This window comes from Dothidotthia symphoricarpi (genome assembly GCF_010015815.1).
Source record: "Dothidotthia symphoricarpi CBS 119687 unplaced genomic scaffold P153scaffold_3, whole genome shotgun sequence".
In the NCBI taxonomy this organism is placed as follows: domain Eukaryota; kingdom Fungi; phylum Ascomycota; class Dothideomycetes; order Pleosporales; family Dothidotthiaceae; genus Dothidotthia; species Dothidotthia symphoricarpi.
Genome location: NW_022985010.1, coordinates 52,439 through 69,899, shown reverse-complemented (window position 1 = coordinate 69,899; position 17,461 = coordinate 52,439). Strand labels below are relative to the sequence as shown.

The 17,461-nt window shown below is 51.6% G+C and overlaps 9 protein-coding genes across 9 annotated transcripts; 7 read left to right on the top strand and 2 right to left on the bottom strand.

Moving 5' to 3' along the window:
* Positions 1-253: 253 nt before the first annotated feature.
* P153DRAFT_363334 (oxysterol binding protein-like protein) lies at positions 254-1,718 on the top strand. Its single transcript, XM_033667348.1, has 4 exons — positions 254-398; positions 465-784; positions 835-943; positions 994-1,718. Exons 1-4 carry the CDS (start codon positions 333-335, stop codon positions 1,699-1,701), a joined length of 1,203 nt encoding a protein of 400 aa, XP_033527492.1. The 5' UTR covers positions 254-332; the 3' UTR covers positions 1,702-1,718.
* Positions 1,579-2,380, bottom strand: P153DRAFT_363333 (uncharacterized protein). Its single transcript, XM_033667347.1, has 4 exons — positions 2,290-2,380; positions 2,211-2,242; positions 2,098-2,162; positions 1,579-1,992 (listed from the first exon to the last, which is right to left on the bottom strand). The coding sequence occupies exons 1-4, from the start codon at positions 2,355-2,357 to the stop codon at positions 1,921-1,923; spliced, it is 237 nt and encodes a 78-aa protein (XP_033527491.1). The 5' UTR covers positions 2,358-2,380; the 3' UTR covers positions 1,579-1,920.
* Positions 2,087-4,794, top strand: P153DRAFT_428156 (biotin apo-protein ligase-like protein). Its single transcript, XM_033672706.1, has 3 exons — positions 2,087-2,513; positions 2,566-3,208; positions 3,265-4,794. Exons 1-3 carry the CDS (start codon positions 2,477-2,479, stop codon positions 4,739-4,741), a joined length of 2,157 nt encoding a protein of 718 aa, XP_033527490.1. The 5' UTR covers positions 2,087-2,476; the 3' UTR covers positions 4,742-4,794.
* A 355-nt stretch (positions 4,795-5,149) lies between these two features.
* Positions 5,150-6,331, top strand: P153DRAFT_331499 (uncharacterized protein). The gene is made up of 2 exons (XM_033665466.1): positions 5,150-5,521; positions 5,574-6,331. The coding sequence occupies exons 1-2, from the start codon at positions 5,181-5,183 to the stop codon at positions 6,256-6,258; spliced, it is 1,026 nt and encodes a 341-aa protein (XP_033527489.1). The 5' UTR covers positions 5,150-5,180; the 3' UTR covers positions 6,259-6,331.
* On the bottom strand, positions 6,331-7,247 carry P153DRAFT_363330 (uncharacterized protein). Its single transcript, XM_033667346.1, has one exon. It carries the CDS (start codon positions 7,120-7,122, stop codon positions 6,406-6,408), a length of 717 nt encoding a protein of 238 aa, XP_033527488.1. The 5' UTR covers positions 7,123-7,247; the 3' UTR covers positions 6,331-6,405.
* P153DRAFT_363329 (DUF833-domain-containing protein) lies at positions 7,188-8,796 on the top strand. The gene is made up of 2 exons (XM_033667345.1): positions 7,188-7,672; positions 7,726-8,796. Exons 1-2 carry the CDS (start codon positions 7,607-7,609, stop codon positions 8,614-8,616), a joined length of 957 nt encoding a protein of 318 aa, XP_033527487.1. The 5' UTR covers positions 7,188-7,606; the 3' UTR covers positions 8,617-8,796.
* A 1,726-nt stretch (positions 8,797-10,522) lies between these two features.
* P153DRAFT_381542 (uncharacterized protein) lies at positions 10,523-12,181 on the top strand (the record flags this gene model as incomplete). The annotated part of the gene is made up of 1 exon (XM_033670052.1): positions 10,523-12,181. The coding sequence occupies one exon, from the start codon at positions 10,523-10,525 to the stop codon at positions 12,179-12,181; it is 1,659 nt and encodes a 552-aa protein (XP_033527486.1).
* A 1,284-nt stretch (positions 12,182-13,465) lies between these two features.
* P153DRAFT_381541 (uncharacterized protein) lies at positions 13,466-14,174 on the top strand (the record flags this gene model as incomplete). The annotated part of the gene is made up of 2 exons (XM_033670051.1): positions 13,466-13,726; positions 13,809-14,174. The coding sequence occupies 2 exons, from the start codon at positions 13,466-13,468 to the stop codon at positions 14,172-14,174; spliced, it is 627 nt and encodes a 208-aa protein (XP_033527485.1).
* Positions 14,175-15,260: 1,086 nt separating this feature from the next.
* On the top strand, positions 15,261-16,916 carry P153DRAFT_392955 (uncharacterized protein). The gene is made up of 2 exons (XM_033671195.1): positions 15,261-15,752; positions 15,799-16,916. Exons 1-2 carry the CDS (start codon positions 15,529-15,531, stop codon positions 16,472-16,474), a joined length of 900 nt encoding a protein of 299 aa, XP_033527484.1. The 5' UTR covers positions 15,261-15,528; the 3' UTR covers positions 16,475-16,916.
* Positions 16,917-17,461: the final 545 nt, after the last annotated feature.

Here is a 17,461-nt window from a genome sequence, read left to right as displayed (position 1 = left end):
GCATTCTCATTTAGTTTGTTCTTAATGCTTGTGATAGCAACACTCTTGCTCGATTTCTCACTTGATATACAATAGGTGTTACCAGATATGCCGTACCAAGCGGAAGAGAGCATTGTTCAAGTGAATTCGCAGTGTCTAAAGCTGTTCAGCGCCCGACTGCGGCGTGACGTTTGCCACAACATCTTGGAGATCGGCGGCGCTAGTAGTGGCTTAAACGCGCCGATGTCATTCCGTCGCCTCCCCGCCTTTTGCAGCCTCTCGCGGAACATAACACCGCTCACTTTACTCACAACTTCTCCTTCTAACGCATCCCTAAAAACAATACTACAAACATGGCCGAAAAAGAAGGGTCCGCCGTGCCTGCCCAATCAAAGGGCTCCTGGTCAAGCTTTCTGAAGGTACTGCCATCTCTTGAAATTCGCTCAACACCTTGGACACAGAGCGACTGGCTGACATGGAGATAGTCTATCGCGTCTTTCAATGGCGATCTCTCGTCCATGACTGCGCCTGCCTTCATCCTCTCCACCACGTCCCTGACCGAGTTCTCTTCCTACTGGACTGAACACCCCTCCATCTTCGTCGCGCCCGCCGCCGAGAAGGACCCCGCTAAGCGCGCTGTGCTTGTCTTGAAGTGGTTTCTCAGCACGCTGAAACAACAATATGCCAGCCGAAGCGAGAAGCTAGGAAGCGAGAAGAAGCCTCTGAACCCGTTCCTGGGCGAGTTGTTCCTAGGCAAGTGGGAAGACGCGGCAGGAACCACACAGCTCGTGAGCGAGCAAGTCAGGTACACACAGCGTTTTATTGGCGCGGTCCGATGAATACTAAGGCGACCAGTCATCATCCTCCCGTGACGGCTTACTCCATCTGGAACAACCAGCACGGCGTCCGGCTGCAGGGCTACAACGCGCAGAAAGCGTCTTTCAAGACCACGATCAACGTCAAGGTCAGCCGCTGTTCTCTCTTCTTGTCCCTGACTAGACTAACGTGCAACAGCAAATCGGTCACGCGATGCTTCACCTCGATGCATTCAACGAAGACTACCTGATCACTCTACCCTCCCTACATATCGAAGGCCTTATCTCCGGTTCTCCTTTCGTCGAGCTGAACGGCAGCACATACATCCAATCCTCATCTGGCTACACCTCGCGCATCGACTACAGCGGCAAAGGTTGGGTGTCTGGCAAGAAGAACACATTCTCCGCAGTCGTCTACCCAGACGGCAGGGAGAAGGAGAAGCTGTACACGGCTGAGGGACAATGGTCCGACGCTTTCCAGATCAAAGACCACAAGACAAAGACAGTCATTGCTGCGCATGACCACAAAGTCACAAAGCCCACTCAACTTTTCGTGGCCGCTGTTGAGCAACAAGATGACTTGGAGACACGGCGCGCCTGGAAAAAGGTAGCTGATGCTATTGTCAAGGGTGACATGGACAAAACGAGCTATGAAAAGACCATCATCGAAAACCGACAGCGTGAGATGCGCAAGCAGGAAAAGGAGGCTGGTCACGAGTGGGAGCGCACGTTCTTCACTCGATCAGCGAGCAACCCTTTGTTTGAGCGTCTAGCTGGCAAGGTCGGGGAGAAGGTCAACGACACCTTGACCAACGGGGTTTGGATATTCGACGAGAAGAAGGCAAGCACTGCGACGTCGCCTTTTCACCCTGAAGTCCAGCCGCCCATCTATGAGCTGAAGAAGTAGTTTAATGTGTAATGTCACGGTCGCGAGGTGGATTATTCGAAGAGACGTTTCACGATTGGGAGGATATATGGAAGCAGTGGGAATTACACGGTGGCTTGAAGAATCTCAACATGTTCCTAATTACAAGTCTTCGATCGTGCAGTGAATTGAAATACAGTCCTGTCCCTTGGCCACTTTTACTCTCTGATAATACACTTGATGATACAAGAATTACAGCTGCTACTTGGCATTCTTTGAATCTGTCCGCTTGTCGTTACCATGCCTCTGCCAACACTGCTTAAAAACCTCCATCTAAAAAGTGTTAGCGTGCTGGGTACTAAATCCAGCTCGTAGAAGGGTTCGGCAACATCTCGGTCTAAACTTTGAACTTCACGAAAGTGCCTTCAACGGACTCACCTCTATCTTGCACGCCCGCCAATCCTTCTTTTCGTAATAGCAGTCTGTTAACTTCATGTTTTCGTCTGTTTGCTATTAATCGAAGTGGCTTGGTGAAACAGCGACCGACTAACCTGCGCATCCTGTGCTGAAGATCCTCTTGTCCCTGGGTGTGGTCAGCTTGTACTTTTTTGCCGGGGCAACTGCGCGTACCACTCATCCGGTTCATCGTCGATCAGAAGCTGGGCGGCCGCAGCGCGGGATTTGTCATCACCAGACATCTTGAAAGAGCTTGGGAATTGTTGTTGTTGTAAGCGTCTAGTACAAACGATCGAAGTACCTAGTTCACACAGTACGGCCGGGGAATCTCGGTCCGGGTCACAACGTCGTATCACCCACCATGGCGACAAAAAAGATGAACGTGTTGGTGTACTCCGGTACGTCTCTTCTAAATACTCAAGTGTCGGTTGAGAGATTAACAAGCCAAAGGTAATGGCAGCACCACCGAATCCGTCCGCCACTGCCTCTACACTTTGCGCCGTCTCCTCTCCCCCTCTTACGCCGTGATCCCTATCTCAAGCGAAATCATCATCAAAGAACCCTGGTTCAGCACTTGCGCTCTACTCGTCTTCCCTGGCGGCGCGGATCTCGGGTACTGTCGTGCGCTCAACGGCGAGGGGAATCGACGCATCAGCCGGTATGTTAACGCAGGGGGCTCGTATCTGGGGTTCTGTGCCGGCGGGTACTATGGGAGCGCGAAATGCGAGTTCGAAGTAGATGATTCGAAGCTAGCAGTCGTGGGCGATAGGGAGCTGGGCTTCTTTCCAGGGATTTGTAGAGGCTTGGCTTTTGAGGGGTTTCAGTATGCGAGTGAAGCGGGCGCGAGGGCTGCGGATGTGAAAGTACATTTGAGAGCGTTCGAAGATGTGAAGGAAGGGATGAAGGAAGCTTTCAAAAGCTATTATAATGGCGGTGGCGTGTTTGTCGATGCGAAAAAGCTGGAGAATAGGGGCGTTCAGATCTTGGCCAGTTTCACGGAGGATCTACATGTTGAATCTGGAGAGAGTAAGGCGGCGGTGGTATATAGGAAGGTTGGTGATGGTCATGCGGTGATGACGGGGCCTCATCCAGAGTAAGTCTTTGCACGATATACACATGATGAGTTCGTTCGGCTTACGCACAACCCAGGTTTGCACCGCAAAACCTGAACAAGATTTCAAGCCTCCCTTCCTACACAAAGACCATCGACGCCATCACCACCACCGACAGTACTCGCGTGGCTTTCATGCGCCTGATTCTCCAGAAATTGGGCTTGACGGTCAATGAACACGAACAAACAGTACCGTCCCTATCCCGCCTACACCTCACGTCTCACAATATGGCAGACGTCTCCACCCTTGTTGCGAGCTTATCCGAAGCCCTCACTGTAATCGATGGCGAAGATTACATTCAAGGTGGACATGACGTTTTTCGTATCGAGAAGGAAGGGAGTGTGTGGGGTGTCCAAGGGTTGAAAAGAGCCGTGAGCGCAGTTTCAGAAAAGCTTCCCACGCTCATGACTGTGACAGGGAAGGAAGACGAACAAACAGGAGAATATACAGGTAACAATCAAGACAGGAAGAAGCCCAAAACAAAGGAGGAGGCGATACAGGAATGTATTGAATACACAGCCTACAACTCCACGTCGGACCAAATCCTCGACTATGAGAAACTCGTTAAAACCGTAATAACGCATGAAACTGCTCTGCCATCCGCAAAAGACACTCCATTCCACCATGACGCTTTCTATGAAAACCTCCTCCACTACCACACCAAACTCGGCAACCCCCGCCCCTCATTCGGCAGCACATTACTATACGGCGAAGTAGTGACCTCTACCAACTCACTTCTCGAAAAGAACCCCGCTTTACTCCGTCACCTGCCCACAGGCTTCACACTGACCGCCACAACACAGCTCGCAGCCCGGGGACGAGGAAGCAACGTCTGGGTCGCACCCCCCGGCGCACTCATGTTCTCGACCGTGATGCACCACGACATCGCCCTCAACGAGAGCGCACCCATAGTATTCATCCAATACCTCGCCGCGCTAGCCATCGTACAAGGTATCAAAGGCTACGCAAAAGGCTACGACAAAGTAGGTGTAAAGCTCAAATGGCCGAATGACATTTACGCGCAGCTACCCGGCAGCGCAGGCAACCCCGTGGTGAAAATCGGCGGCATCCTAGTAAACTCCAGCTATGACGGCGGCAGATTCGACGCTGTGTGCGGTATAGGCCTGAATCTCGACAACGCGCTACCAACGACAAGTCTGAATCAATTGACGAGTAGTCTGGGCCTCAACCCCTTTACACAAGAGAAGCTCCTCGCCAGCATCCTCGCGCACTTCGAAGCGCTGTACGCGACGTTCTGCCAGACGGGCTTCAATCGCGAGATGGAGGCGTTGTATTATGAGAACTGGCTGCATAAGGATCAGGTCATCACGCTGGAGACTGATGGGGTGCAGGCCGGTACGAAGGCGCAGATTCGGGGCATTACGCGGGATTGGGGACTTTTGCTTGCGGAGGAGTTGGGCTGGGAGGATCGGCCGACCGGGAAGATGATTGCGTTGCAGAGTGATAGCAATTCTTTTGATTTCTTTAGGGGGCTGGTTAGGCGGAAGATATAGATAACCTTGGATGGTAGCTCATTGAGGGTATGCTAGACCAGATTTGAAAAGTCAATATACGTAAGAGTATTTCACATATTTTTGATTGGCCATTTACCTTGTTCTTTGCTCCATTTTTGAGGTGGTTAGGGATGATGATTGCAAAATATAACTATCTTAATAACCCAGTCTGGGTCTGTCTGAAGGTTTTAACTGGAGTTTGAATGTGATCAAGGGTCAATATGAACTCGCTTTATGATGTCCTTTGCTCTCATCAACGAATCAACATTTTGACGATAGTTAAACATTGCATTCTAAATCTGGACGTTCATCGTCCTCCTTCAAGAACGACCGTTGCAGCCGAGAGCGGAATCGGCCCGCAACCGAGCATCTCGATGGATCTGCACGCCTATCCATCACCACACAACACCCAGCAACAAGACAACCACAATCCCCAACCATGCGTCGAAGTCGCACCCCCGAAGCCAACACAGCCTCCCATAGACGACGCTCCAGGTCTCCATACCGCCCATCACGCGACGACAAGAAACACGAAGCGCGTCGCTCGCGCTCTCCCCGACGCGACGATGATCGCAAGCACCGGCACAAGCGCCACAGGTCGCGCTCACCAGCTGCAAAGCCCGTAGTGCTCCCATACAAAGCGAAGCCGCTGTCGAAGCGCCAGTTCGACGAGTACAAGCCGCTGTTTCAGTCGTATCTGGACATACAGAAAAAGATACAGTTGGAGGAGCTGGAGGAGCGCGAAGTGAGGGGGCGGTGGAAGAGCTTTGTTAGCCGATGGTGTGTACCCACTGCGAGATGATATTGGTGAGGACTGTGCTGATGTTCACAGGAACCGTGGAGAGCTCGCGCGCAGCTGGTATGATCCGTCGATGCTGAAGACGGCGCAAGACACCGTGCAGGAATATAGCGAGAAATCGCCTGCTCGAGAGTCTACCAGACGTGCATCGCCGCAGTACGAGCAACGCAACGAGGAGGACGCTGAGAGCGACGACGATTTCGGACCTGCGCTACCTACGGAAATGGCTCGACATTCAGGTCATGGGCCGACGATACCGAAGCTCGATGACTTGACGTACCGCAATGAGATGCGCGACGAAGACCGCGCGCGTGATGGCTCGAATTACGTCGACGATATACGGTACGAGCGCAAAACGGATCGCAAGGCGCAGAAGGAGCGTCTTGAGGAGCTGGTGCCCCGCGCGGATCCGGGGTCGCGTGAGCGGCAGCTGGAGAAGAAGCGCGAGACGACGGGTACGCTGCAGTCTTTCCGCGACGCGAAGGAAGGGGGTGACGTTGAGGTTGGCGAGTCAGATCTGATGGGTGAAGATAGCATCGACGGGTACAAGAAGCAGAAGAAAGAGGCGGAGCGCAAGAAGAGCGAAAGGGAGATACGGCGAGAGGAGATTGCACGGGCAAGGGATGCGGAGAGGGACGAGAGGCTTGCGGAGAGGAGAGCTAAAGAGGGCAAGACCATGGACTTTCTGATGCAGATTGCGAAGGAGCGGTTTGGGTAGGGTGGTGAATACATTAGAATTAGACTATCGTGCGGCTCTATGCCGCTGTATATGATATTGATTCGGCAAATTGTGTGCAACATTGCAACCACCACGTCCTACTCATCGTCCAATATCGAGCTCGCCAGCGGGCCGAAAAAGGGAATCTCATACCGATCCAGTGTCGCAGCTACACAATTCATTAGCCCGCATCCCCAATAAATCTCCCCACTCGAAAAAAGAAAAGAAAAACTCACCATCCTGATACGCCTTCCACGTCAACCACGCAATCAGCCCAACATCCCCCACAAACAGCACCCAAGAAATAAACCCCGACCAGCTAAAAAACACATGCACCACAAACAAAAACGCAAACAGCAAACTGCTCTGCCACGCGTGAAACCGCACATAATCGCTCTGATGCTCCATGACCAGCAGGAACACGCCTCCCGCGGGTGGAAGCAAAAGGTACGCGAGACACGCCTCATAGTCTAGTCGCCAGCCCAGCGACGTGGTGAAGACGTCGACGTCTTCGCGCCGCCGGCTCGCCGTCCAAGACCGTTCGGTTTCGGGTAGGGGCGCGGGCGACGGCGGCTGCCCTTGGAAGTAATCGTGTTGCTCGTAGGCGCGGCCTGGCGTTGTGGTTTGTGGGGAAATTACGCGTGGGCGGTCGAGGGAAGCGCGGGGAGAGGCCAGGCGCGAGGCTTCCGGGCTGTCTTGGTAGGGGGCGAAGTTCGCTGCCATTTTTGCGGTGTTGGCGCGGGATTGGTTGTTGTGGTGGGTGATTGTGTTGAGTGGGTGTTTTTGGTAGGGCTGATGGACGAGCTTGGTAGCGTAATGATGTGACGTGATGCGCTGGCAGGGATGTGAGCTCGACTTTGACATGGATGGTGGCTCGCCTCGCCTCGGTCGGTTGATGCTAGGGGGATGTCAGGGCAACTCTGCAGGAACTCGCCTCGCCTCGCATGCTGTACGACGTGAGGGTTCAATCTGGTGTGACTGGTTGGAAAAGAATGTTCTAGCCGTCGTGGGGATATGATCAGCCATGTTTGAGATGCTTGACGGACAACAAACTTTATCACCAACTTCTCCCGCCTGACTACACTCTATCCAAATCACGACCTATCGTTCGACCTCACCCCACATGCTGCTCTACACCTCACATCTGCTGGATAGGAGACACGTGTATGAGTGACGACTCTGTTGGCTCGTACACCGCCTGCAGCCGTCCGGCAAACATGCCCTTCAACAAGCCGTTTGTTCCCGAGCTTTCGAACGCCTCTTCACATCACCTCCCATCACTTTCTCCCAGTTTCGAAAAAAGCATCCCAACTTAAATCCCCGAAAAAGACCAGTGAAAACAACCACCATGTGCATCGCCATCCTCACCACCGCGCACCCAGACTACCCCTTCATCCTGCTGAACAACAGAGACGTACACCACCCGCCCCAACGTCAATCCCAAAACCCACCCTAACAAAATCTCAGGAATACCTGCACCGCCCAACAGCCGAAGCAACATGGTGGCCATCCCCCGACTCCCAGGTCCTAGGCGGCTACGATCTGCACCGCCCCGTCCACGGGACCTGGCTCGGCGTAACACGCCAGGGCCGCATCGCCGTACTAACAAACTACCGTGAAGAAGACGAATCCATCGTCATCGGCGCCCGTAGCCGCGGCCTCATCCCAAACGCCTGGCTGAAAAGCAACCCCGAGGACCAGGAATCCACGCCCCAGTTCGCCCGCCGCATCATCGAAGAAGACGGCGTCAAGGGCGTGGGCGGCTTCTCGCTGTGCTACGGCTTCGTGCAGGATGTCGTCAAGAAGGGTGAAGGGTTAGCGATAGTCAGCAACCGCACGCCCAACGTCCAGGACGTGATCCGCCTCCTCCAGAACCCCGGGGAAACGCACGCCCTCAGCAACGCCGCATACGGCGACCGCTCGTGGCCCAAAGTCGTAAACGGCGAGTCCTGGACCGCAGCCGCTATCCAGCAATCCATCGAGGCGAACGATACCCGCGACCAGCTCGTCGAGCGCCTCCTCGCCGTCCTCTCAACAGATACCATGCCCCGCCAGAAAGAGAATGAGGAGTGGGACATGTACCTCAACCAGCTGCGGCACAGTATCCTCGTCCCAGCTATTGGTCGCGAGCATCTCGACGAGCATAAAATGCCTGCCCATGAGGTTGGTGATGTGGTGAAGCAGAAAGCTGCTGATGCGACGAGTGGGTGCTATGGCACGCAGAAGAATATCGTGTATTTGGTTGATCGGGAGGGGAGGGCGCTTTATTTCGAGAGGACGCTGTTTGATGGGGAGGCGAGGCCGGTTGCGAAGGGAGAGGGGGATAGGGTGTTTGAGTTTGGGATTGAGGGGTGGTAGTGGGCTGGTGGTATTGCGTGCTGTGCTTATTTGTGTGTTTTTCTTGCCAAGTTGTGGTTTCGCCTTTCTCGATGTGGCTGTTCTTTTTACTCTCCATGCCACTTCACTGCGATGTCCAATGCATCTACTCTATCCAGCTTGTCTCATCTCGCCTCAACTCCACACCTCACACACCATGTGCCTCATTCTCTCCACCATGCACCAAACCTGCTCACACAATGCAATGTGCGGAATCAATTACTATTCATATTCTAACCGTGTAGCACAACCATCGGCTCGAATCCCCCCTTTTCAGTGCAGTCAAGTCTCCAAGCATGATAAAGGCGGTCGATGATCTTGATCAAAAGAAGGAACTCAAGGGACAGTGAGGGCTAGACTATCTCATAGTGGGTGTTGAAGACTCACGAAAAGAGTCAAACGATGGAAGTTCATAGTGAGGCATTAGACAACGATGAGGGAGAAGCAAAACACGCACCCAAGCACTAACAACTCAAAGAATTGCCTGATTATCTAAACACGTAGAAGTTCTGCATAATCCACCTAGCAAAATTACTATCTGGATTCGACGAGCGATAATCCAGCAGATAGCTTGCCGTGAGTTAAGATTTAATGACCAGTTATTCAGCTTCGTTTTTCATCGATGTTAAGGTCGAATCTCCAAAACCCCACTACTCAGGTTGGGCGAGTGAAAGCATCCCGCGACTAACCTGAACACCAACATGTATGCCTTCCAAAAGAGGCATCCCGGACATCCGAAAAAACTGCGAGGAACGCGATAACATTGGCATGGAAGAAAATTTCGAGGACTACGTATTCCAGGTCCTACATCGGTGTCGAAGACACCGAAACTAATTCTACTAACCTGAATTCCATAAGTCCTGGCTTACTAGCACGCCAACACTACATGATTTTCTTCCTGATGCTGCGATGGAGCAAGCACTTGACCGCAAGTCGATCAACATTCAGTATGTTCTAGATTCTGTCAGAAGGAAAAAGACGACCTCACGAGTCAACTACTATCAGAAAATATATGTATAGTTCTTGTCGCGGCTCTGGTGCACCACAATCTTCAGTACAAAATGTGAGGTAAGACATAGATATTCAAGACACTTGCAGAAAAAAACATGCGGATATCGCCTGTATCAATGGGAACGGTAGTTTGAAGAAATGCCAGAGGTCTGTCAGTGTCAGAATGACGCGCTCGTCATTCATCACAAGATTGGTAATAGAACGCGAAGAATAATGGAACTGAGAGAATGGCCATGAGGAGACCGATGAGACGACAGTCACATGAGGTGGATTGTTGTGCATAGTCGAAATCAGGCTTTGGACGATGGCGGATATTGAGGAAGTTGTAGGGAAACTCAAATCAAGCGGTTTGAACCTCATCCGATATCACGACGACTTATCATTCAAGGTTCTGTGGAAGGATAGACAACTTCCTCGACTCATGCTACCCCCAAATAAATAAGACAATGGTATTCTACGGGTATCCGAGATCAAGGTTGGTTGTGGTGGGTCAGTCGCATGCTGATACGGAGGCGTGAGGAAAATTGTTGCGCAGGCATGCTGTTGATATCGAACTATCATGGAGCCCCCAAAGTGTGGGAGAAATCAGACTTGTTCTTTCTAGAACTTGTTTCGATGCTAGTCTCGTAAAGTCGAGATGTAAGAATTGTGTGGAGACATGATTTGTGGCGTTTTTGGTGTGGTCCAGGGCACGAGGTGACGTCTTCGTCGGCAACCCGACAGCAAGGGACCGAGCCGAGCGTCTACTAAACACGGTCACCACGCGACGAACCGTCCAGCAACTGTCCTTGTTCTTCTTGAGCTTTTCCACACAAGCCACACGTCTCCCGTGAGCTGTCGCACAAGTCTCACACATCCGTCAACCTCTCGTCGCAGCATGGCGTCTCTGCCACAACAGCGCCCCGCGTCCCAGCGCAGACGCTCGCCTTCGCCCCAGTCGTCTTCTCACCAACAAGAAGCAGCGCGGTCAAGCAGTGTCTCAGACCAATCCGTCGACTCGCAAACGCTCCTTCCCAACTCGCCACCTGCTCAGTCAGCAAAGCCCGCGCCCGAAGCGCAGCAAGAAGCGCCTCCACAACACCTTCCCCCACAAGAAGACGATGAGCCGCGCAGGTGCTGGATATGCTTCAACGACGAAACTGAGGATGATGCGACAACATCGGAATGGCGGTCGCCGTGTCCCTGCGTGCTGGTCGCACACGAGAAGTGCCTGCTGGACTGGATTGCAGACATGGAGGCGCCAAACTCGCGACGGCGCGCGGGGAATCGCGTCAATAAGGTGTTGTGTCCGCAGTGCAAGGCTGAGATCAAGTTGCAGCGGCCAACCAACTACATTGTTGAGGCAGTGCGACTGGGGGAGCGCTTCACAGGCTCCTTGCTGTTGCCTGGCTTCGCCTTCGTCACGGGAACGGCCCTGTATTCGACCTTGACGCTGGCAGGAACACATACCATATACCAGATATTTGGCCCCGGGGATGCCGCCCAAATACTGCGACCACTGTATGAAGTGCCAAATCCGCAGTTAACCACTGCGACCATGAGGCTGCTTGAACACGTGCGACAGCATTGGAGGTTGGACATTGGCCTGCCTCTTATACCAACCGTCCTTGTGGCAAGCAGAACAACACTCGCAGACTCCTTCCTACCCTTCCTACCTCTCATCTTTTTCGTCAGTTCTGGACAGCCGGGCGACGACATGCTGCAACTGCAATGGCCACCGAGCGCAGCCTTCTCCTTTGCCGCCCTGCCCTACCTACGAGGCTTATACAACGCCTTTTACGACCGTGTCTGTCTGCCACGCGAGCAAAAGTGGCTAAAAGAAATCCAGCCACGCGCCGGCACAGACGACGCCGCAGAACCCCAAGTCGTGATCGAAGACGAGCTCGGCCACGTACACGACCACCTCCCCGATGATGCACACATCGTAGACGTGGAAGTAGATTTCGACATCTTCGCAGACTGGAACGGCAACGCAGCAGACGACCACGACCACAATCACGACCACGATCACGACCACGATCATCCTCCCGTCGCACATCCGATCAACGCACCACCCATGGATGACGACGCTGAAGTCCCACAACCCCTGAACATCGATCACGTTGCACCCGCGCCCAACGTCCGCGTCCAACCACAACAGCGCCCTCGCCCTCGCGTCCGCCGCGAGCGCAACATGACATTCAGCACCACATCCGTCGCCGACACCATTCTTGGCGCCCTTATCTTCCCAAGCATCGCCGCTGCGATGGGCGAACTGCTCAGGTATACACTACCCACATCGTGGGTCTTGCCGCCATCAGGCGCGTCTGCGTCGTCATGGCTGGGCGGATGGGCACGTGTCGGCGGGAAAGCGGGCAAACCCACGGGTTTTCTGCAGACGAGGTGGGGGAGAAGTCTTGTTGGAGGGTGTTTGTTCGTCGGGCTGAAAGATGCGGTGCTGTTGTATGTGAGGTGGAAGGTTGCGCAGAATCATAGACGGAGGACGATCTTGAATTGTAAGGAGGGGGTTGGGAAGAAGGGGAGGGGGGCTGCGTGAGCCTGTGTGGTTGCGGAGATGAATGATTTGGGTGTCTGTTAGATTTCACTAACACATGGTTGAAGGCTTCAGGGCATTGGAGTCGATCGGATTAAAACCACACGATCTCAGCAATGTAACAGCATGCTCAACTCTCTCTAAATTTGGCTTGTCCTGTTCGTGCGAAAGTATGTGATCTCCCTTCTTCATCAACTGTCGTTGTCTCATGTTCTTTGTGTTGTTCCTACAGTCCAAATCATCCTACTCGATCTCATTTCGCGATTCAGTCTGAGTAGGTTCTAAGTCGCGCCTAAACCTTTTTGGGCAGGTGCCCCACCTGCCTCGACCCCATCTCACCGCAGTAGTGAATCCTTGACCTCGTTCAGAGAAAACCTTCATCCCGTCCCGATCACGCCAGGGAGGCTCTTAGGCAACCCGTTGACCTTTCGTTATGCAGGAACAACGCACTGCTAGTTATAGTCGATATCGTATTCGGAGTTAATCTTGCGCATGGTCAGTCTAGTATGACGGGGTCCTGCTGTCTCAAGAGCCGAAACCCGGAAACTGGGTTCAGCTCCATGCTTTGTTGCCCGCTGAGATAAATAACATGTTTACAACAGTGGACGCATGAGCGAGCGAGTAATCTTTGGTCTGACTTCTGCGATACGTGACAGGTAGTAGGTCGACCCGGTACCAATATGGACATTACAGGGTCCAAAGGGGATTAATCACGTTCATGCAGGCCTGGTACCCGGAAGAGACGGAGCGTGTATGGTTTTGACTAGTGTGGGAGGCCTGGCGACATTGACAACTCGGACACATATCTGAGAAGAAAACTTCTACCGCGGCATTATCCGATGCAAGCAGTTAGGACAGGAAACAGGGCCCGCTATAGGCTTACGGAACTACAGTAGTCACTACAACACCCCTGCGGTATTTGTGTTCCATCGCCTATACCTCACGGCCTAGGGCATGCCTAGTCAACTCTAGGTATACCCGTTAGATCTGACCGGTCTGGAAAATCGTTTAGCGGGCCGGAAATCCACTCTTTGACGGCACGAAATAGTCAATCTCGTGTCTATTCTGGTCTGAGGCCACCTGCGCTGACGACTCACTCAGTCGGTGAAAAGAAACTTAACTTACTCGACCTAGCAATTCTCGTGTCAAAGTCGCTCATTGAGTGTTTATAAGTACCTGACAGTTCAGTCTTCGCTCATTCAAAATCATCTCTCCATTCCCTCCACAACATACCATCATATTTATTCCGTATCTCTAAGCACCTACGTATACCTATCCTTACCAATCATGTACTCCAAATCGCTACCTCTTCTTGCCACGCTCACGTCGGTCCTCTCCCTACTTTCGCCAACACTCGCTGCTCCCAACGTCACAGTTGTACCAGTCTCCGGAAACTCCGCAGACTGCACTGTATACCCTGGGTACAACGCCACGTCAGGCATCGCCGGCCCATGGCTGCTTGAAGCCACCAGCACCGGAAACCCTGCTCTTGACGGCTTCAAGAACACTATATACTCAGAAGGATCTGGAAGAGATGGATACAGCATCGTAAGTCTTCTCCGTATCCTCTCCAATTTGAACCAAAGCGCAAGATTCTTTAAACCAAGACTAACACACGCGTCTCTCACAGGTCACGTTCCCTAAGACCAACAGCAACACCACAAAACCCACCGTACAATGCAACGACGGCTGGGGTCTACAGATCCTCAGCCCCCTTCAAAGCTTCGCTTACATCTACAACCCCAGCCTATCCTACTCGGCCGGCTCCTCTCAGTCACATCCAGCTATCTTGCTGTACCACCACTACATCGACGGCGTCCAGCAAGACGGCGTATTCCTCGGCTCCCAGGACTACTCGATAAACCAGGGATCCACGAGTTATGTATTTCGCTTCGCAGATAATTTGAGTGGCTGGACGGTAACGCTTGCGTCTCGCCCTGAGAGTGTTGTTCTGGGGGAGAACGAGTATTTGGGCTTTGTCAAGATTGCTGCGTAGGATCTTTTGCGTGGATGGGGTTGGAATTAGATGGGGGGGGGTTCTGAGTATACTCGTTTTGAGTTTCTCAATCCGGAATGGAACTTGTTGTATGTGTTAGTTACACTGAGGACGAAGAAGTCGTCGCCATAGTGCATGTTAACGCTTTATATAAGAGCACGACTTTTGGAGAAAACATGTGACTTATTGTGTATACTCTGAGATGTGTTCTTGGAAGCTAAATCTACCAATGATACTATAATCTTCATCGACGTAAACCAGAGCAGAGTGAGGTTATGCTTCTCACAGGATGTGCACACTTTGTCTTGCTCCGTTACAACTCTTTGTCCATCGCATGCTTGGACAATGCTTTTACACACTATCATAACCCCGGAAGCGGACTGACTCAATCTATCTAAGACATTTTGAAATAAAAGAATATGCATTAGCGAAGGAACGAGATGAGGCGCTGCAATACGACAGTTTTTCGAACATCTAATAGATCAGCTTAGAATTCTTTTGCCTAACATCCTTCTAGGAGGCTCGTTCGTCGATGTTTGAAACCGTTTAGCAGCTTAGCGTAGCTACAAGGAAATTCCTGTCTTTACATTTGATAAAGAGATGGTCGATTTTTGGTGTTTCAACGGAACGAATGCGCATGTTGTGATAAAATTCAAAGCAGCGAAATCGAAAGATACACAGGATGAAACACGGACCTAGAGAAAAGGAGTTCTAACGACGCGAGAGTCAAAACAAAGTATTCAGGAGTTCAACGTGTTCTGACGCATGGCAGAGAAACACGCTAAAATCTGACAAGTAGTTTCACATCGCCTATCTTAACAACAACACTAGCCTTAGGGCTGCAGTTGATAGGAGAGCTAGTCCGATCTGTATTTCTAGAATGAAACTCTGCAAATCAACAGTGATGATATGCAGCATGCTATCCCTGAATCGGTACAAGGTCAACATCGCGTAGCCGCTGTGGCTTGCGCAGAGTCTCAGCCTTGTGCACGCCGGAGGTGCTGAGACGATCTAGGGTCTGGGCGAAGGCTCGGGGCTTGGGCAGTAGGAACTTATGTTGAATCGTTCTCCGCAGTTGCGAACTTTAGAATGACCGTTGCTTACCACGCTCTTTGATCAAAACCAACTGCGTACCCTCGTTTCAGCGCCCAACGCTACAACCTAATCTGAAGTATCGATCTCGGGCAGTATAGAAGAAAAAAGAAACCAAATCTCCTGCAAGATGGCGGCAATGAGATTTCAAGCCCGATAGACCGCTTCCTCTACAATTCCCTCCTTCGTACAGCCCACAATCACATTAGCTTTGTCGACAACTTTCACACCTGCAGCATCATGCACAGCCAACAAGCTCACAATGCTGCCTCCACCAGGTTATCTGATATGGGCGAACGAGCCTGTACCATTCCCAGGCACAACAGTCACGAACTGCTATCCGCCCGAGTTTCTCAAGAGCTACACCCCAGTCTCGGCCGGTGTTACGGCGTCTTCCATTGTCCCCGTAATGAGCCCCTTGGTGTGCCCCTCAAACTTCTGCACACAACGTGTGGGAGAAGACAACTACATAGCGTGTTGTCCGTCGTAAGTAGTATCCAAACACGTTGAGATGCAAGCTGACCCTTTGCAGAGGGTACCAATTTCAAGCGCCCGCTACTCCTCAAATCAGAGACCGTCCGTTCTACGGAGGTACGTGCTATAGCGAGTTCTCCGTTTCAAAATCGGCTACAGTTCTGAAGTACGGCGAGGATGGGCAAACCGACGTGGAGCTTTGGGCAGCGACCACTACGGGCGCGAACGCTTATGCACACCCTATCGATGGCTTTGCCATAAGCTTTCCTACACTGGGTTGCGCTGCTCAGGTATCCTCCTTATCCCTCGCTAGTTCACCCTCAGGGTCAAACACCACATCTACTTCATCTTCTTCCCGCGATCCTCGCAGCAGTTCTTTCAGCAGCTCTTCGACAGCTGCTGCAGGCGTGACTGTCTCATCGTTAAACACCTCCAGCACCATTTCTCCTGGTACCATAGCCGGTGCCGTCATAGGCTCCGTAGTCGGACTCGCGACCATCATCGGTCTTGTGTTCTTCCTCCTTTACCGTCGCAAGCACGCGCAATCACAGTCCGACCCAAAAGCCCCCCAATTCGAGGACGACATGGCTGGCCTCCACCATGAGAAGAACTGCGATGTCGTTGCCCTCGAGATCGGCACGTCTGGACGTTCACTGAGCTATACGAATAGTGGCCGGCATACATACGAAATGGATGCTCAGTCGGTGCATGAGATGCCTGTGCGAAGGGAGTAGTGAGGCTTAATCGCGAGCTTGTTGTTATGAATGCTCTTCTGCTCGAAGGAGTTAGAATGTAGAAGATGTGTCAAGAACCTACAATTTTTTGTTATTTAACGGCTGTGTTTTTAATGACTTGAGGAAAACTATCGAATCTAACTTTCAAGAACTAGTGCGATGCTAAATTGGAGGTTTTCTTATTATTTATTTCATATCTCCTGTATACCTTCATTGTTATATCGACTTAATCATCGCCACACTTTGGCAACGTACCAAGGTGTATGCCATTGTAATCTCTGAAAATCTTTCAAAGTTTTGTCACTTCAAGTGTAACGAGTTTCGTTCCACGCTCTTCCGTCCACCACGGATTAACATTCTTTAACATTCTGATCCCGAATGACGTTATCAAGAATTCCGAGAAAGGATATTAGGAGAGCTCAATCCTTGAACTTCATTCGGTAGGTCAATGATTAACTTACATCATAAATTGAAGAATGGGACGATAGCCGATGTTGCAGACCAATCTTTCTTGCATTTTAGTCAATGCATTAACATATTTTACAAACCACACTTCAACGGTTACTTGTAGCAAGATATTATCAATTTCCTGCCTTGCACGTATGACGCTCTCGACTCAATATTGACTATTTAAATTGATTGGCACAGCGCAATATTATCAGATTTGGGCCGGACTGACGTTTGTCAACTCCAGGCGCGACACTCATAAGACAATGTATGTTAGCTTATTGTCTTCACGAGACCCTCTTTCGGAGATACCGAAGGAAGACGTTCCATTTTTTTGATTAACAAGTGGAGCTGGTCCGTGGATACCCAGTGGGACATTGAAAAAACCAGCGTGCTAAGCGGAGAACATATTTATTGAAAGTCCGAACATAAATGCCAATTTTATGTTCCACCACTAATCCTGCCATGCAAGTCGTCTAGTTAGACGCGTCATCTACGTACTCTCCTCAGAATAGTCCACCAACGATAGGACGAGAAGCT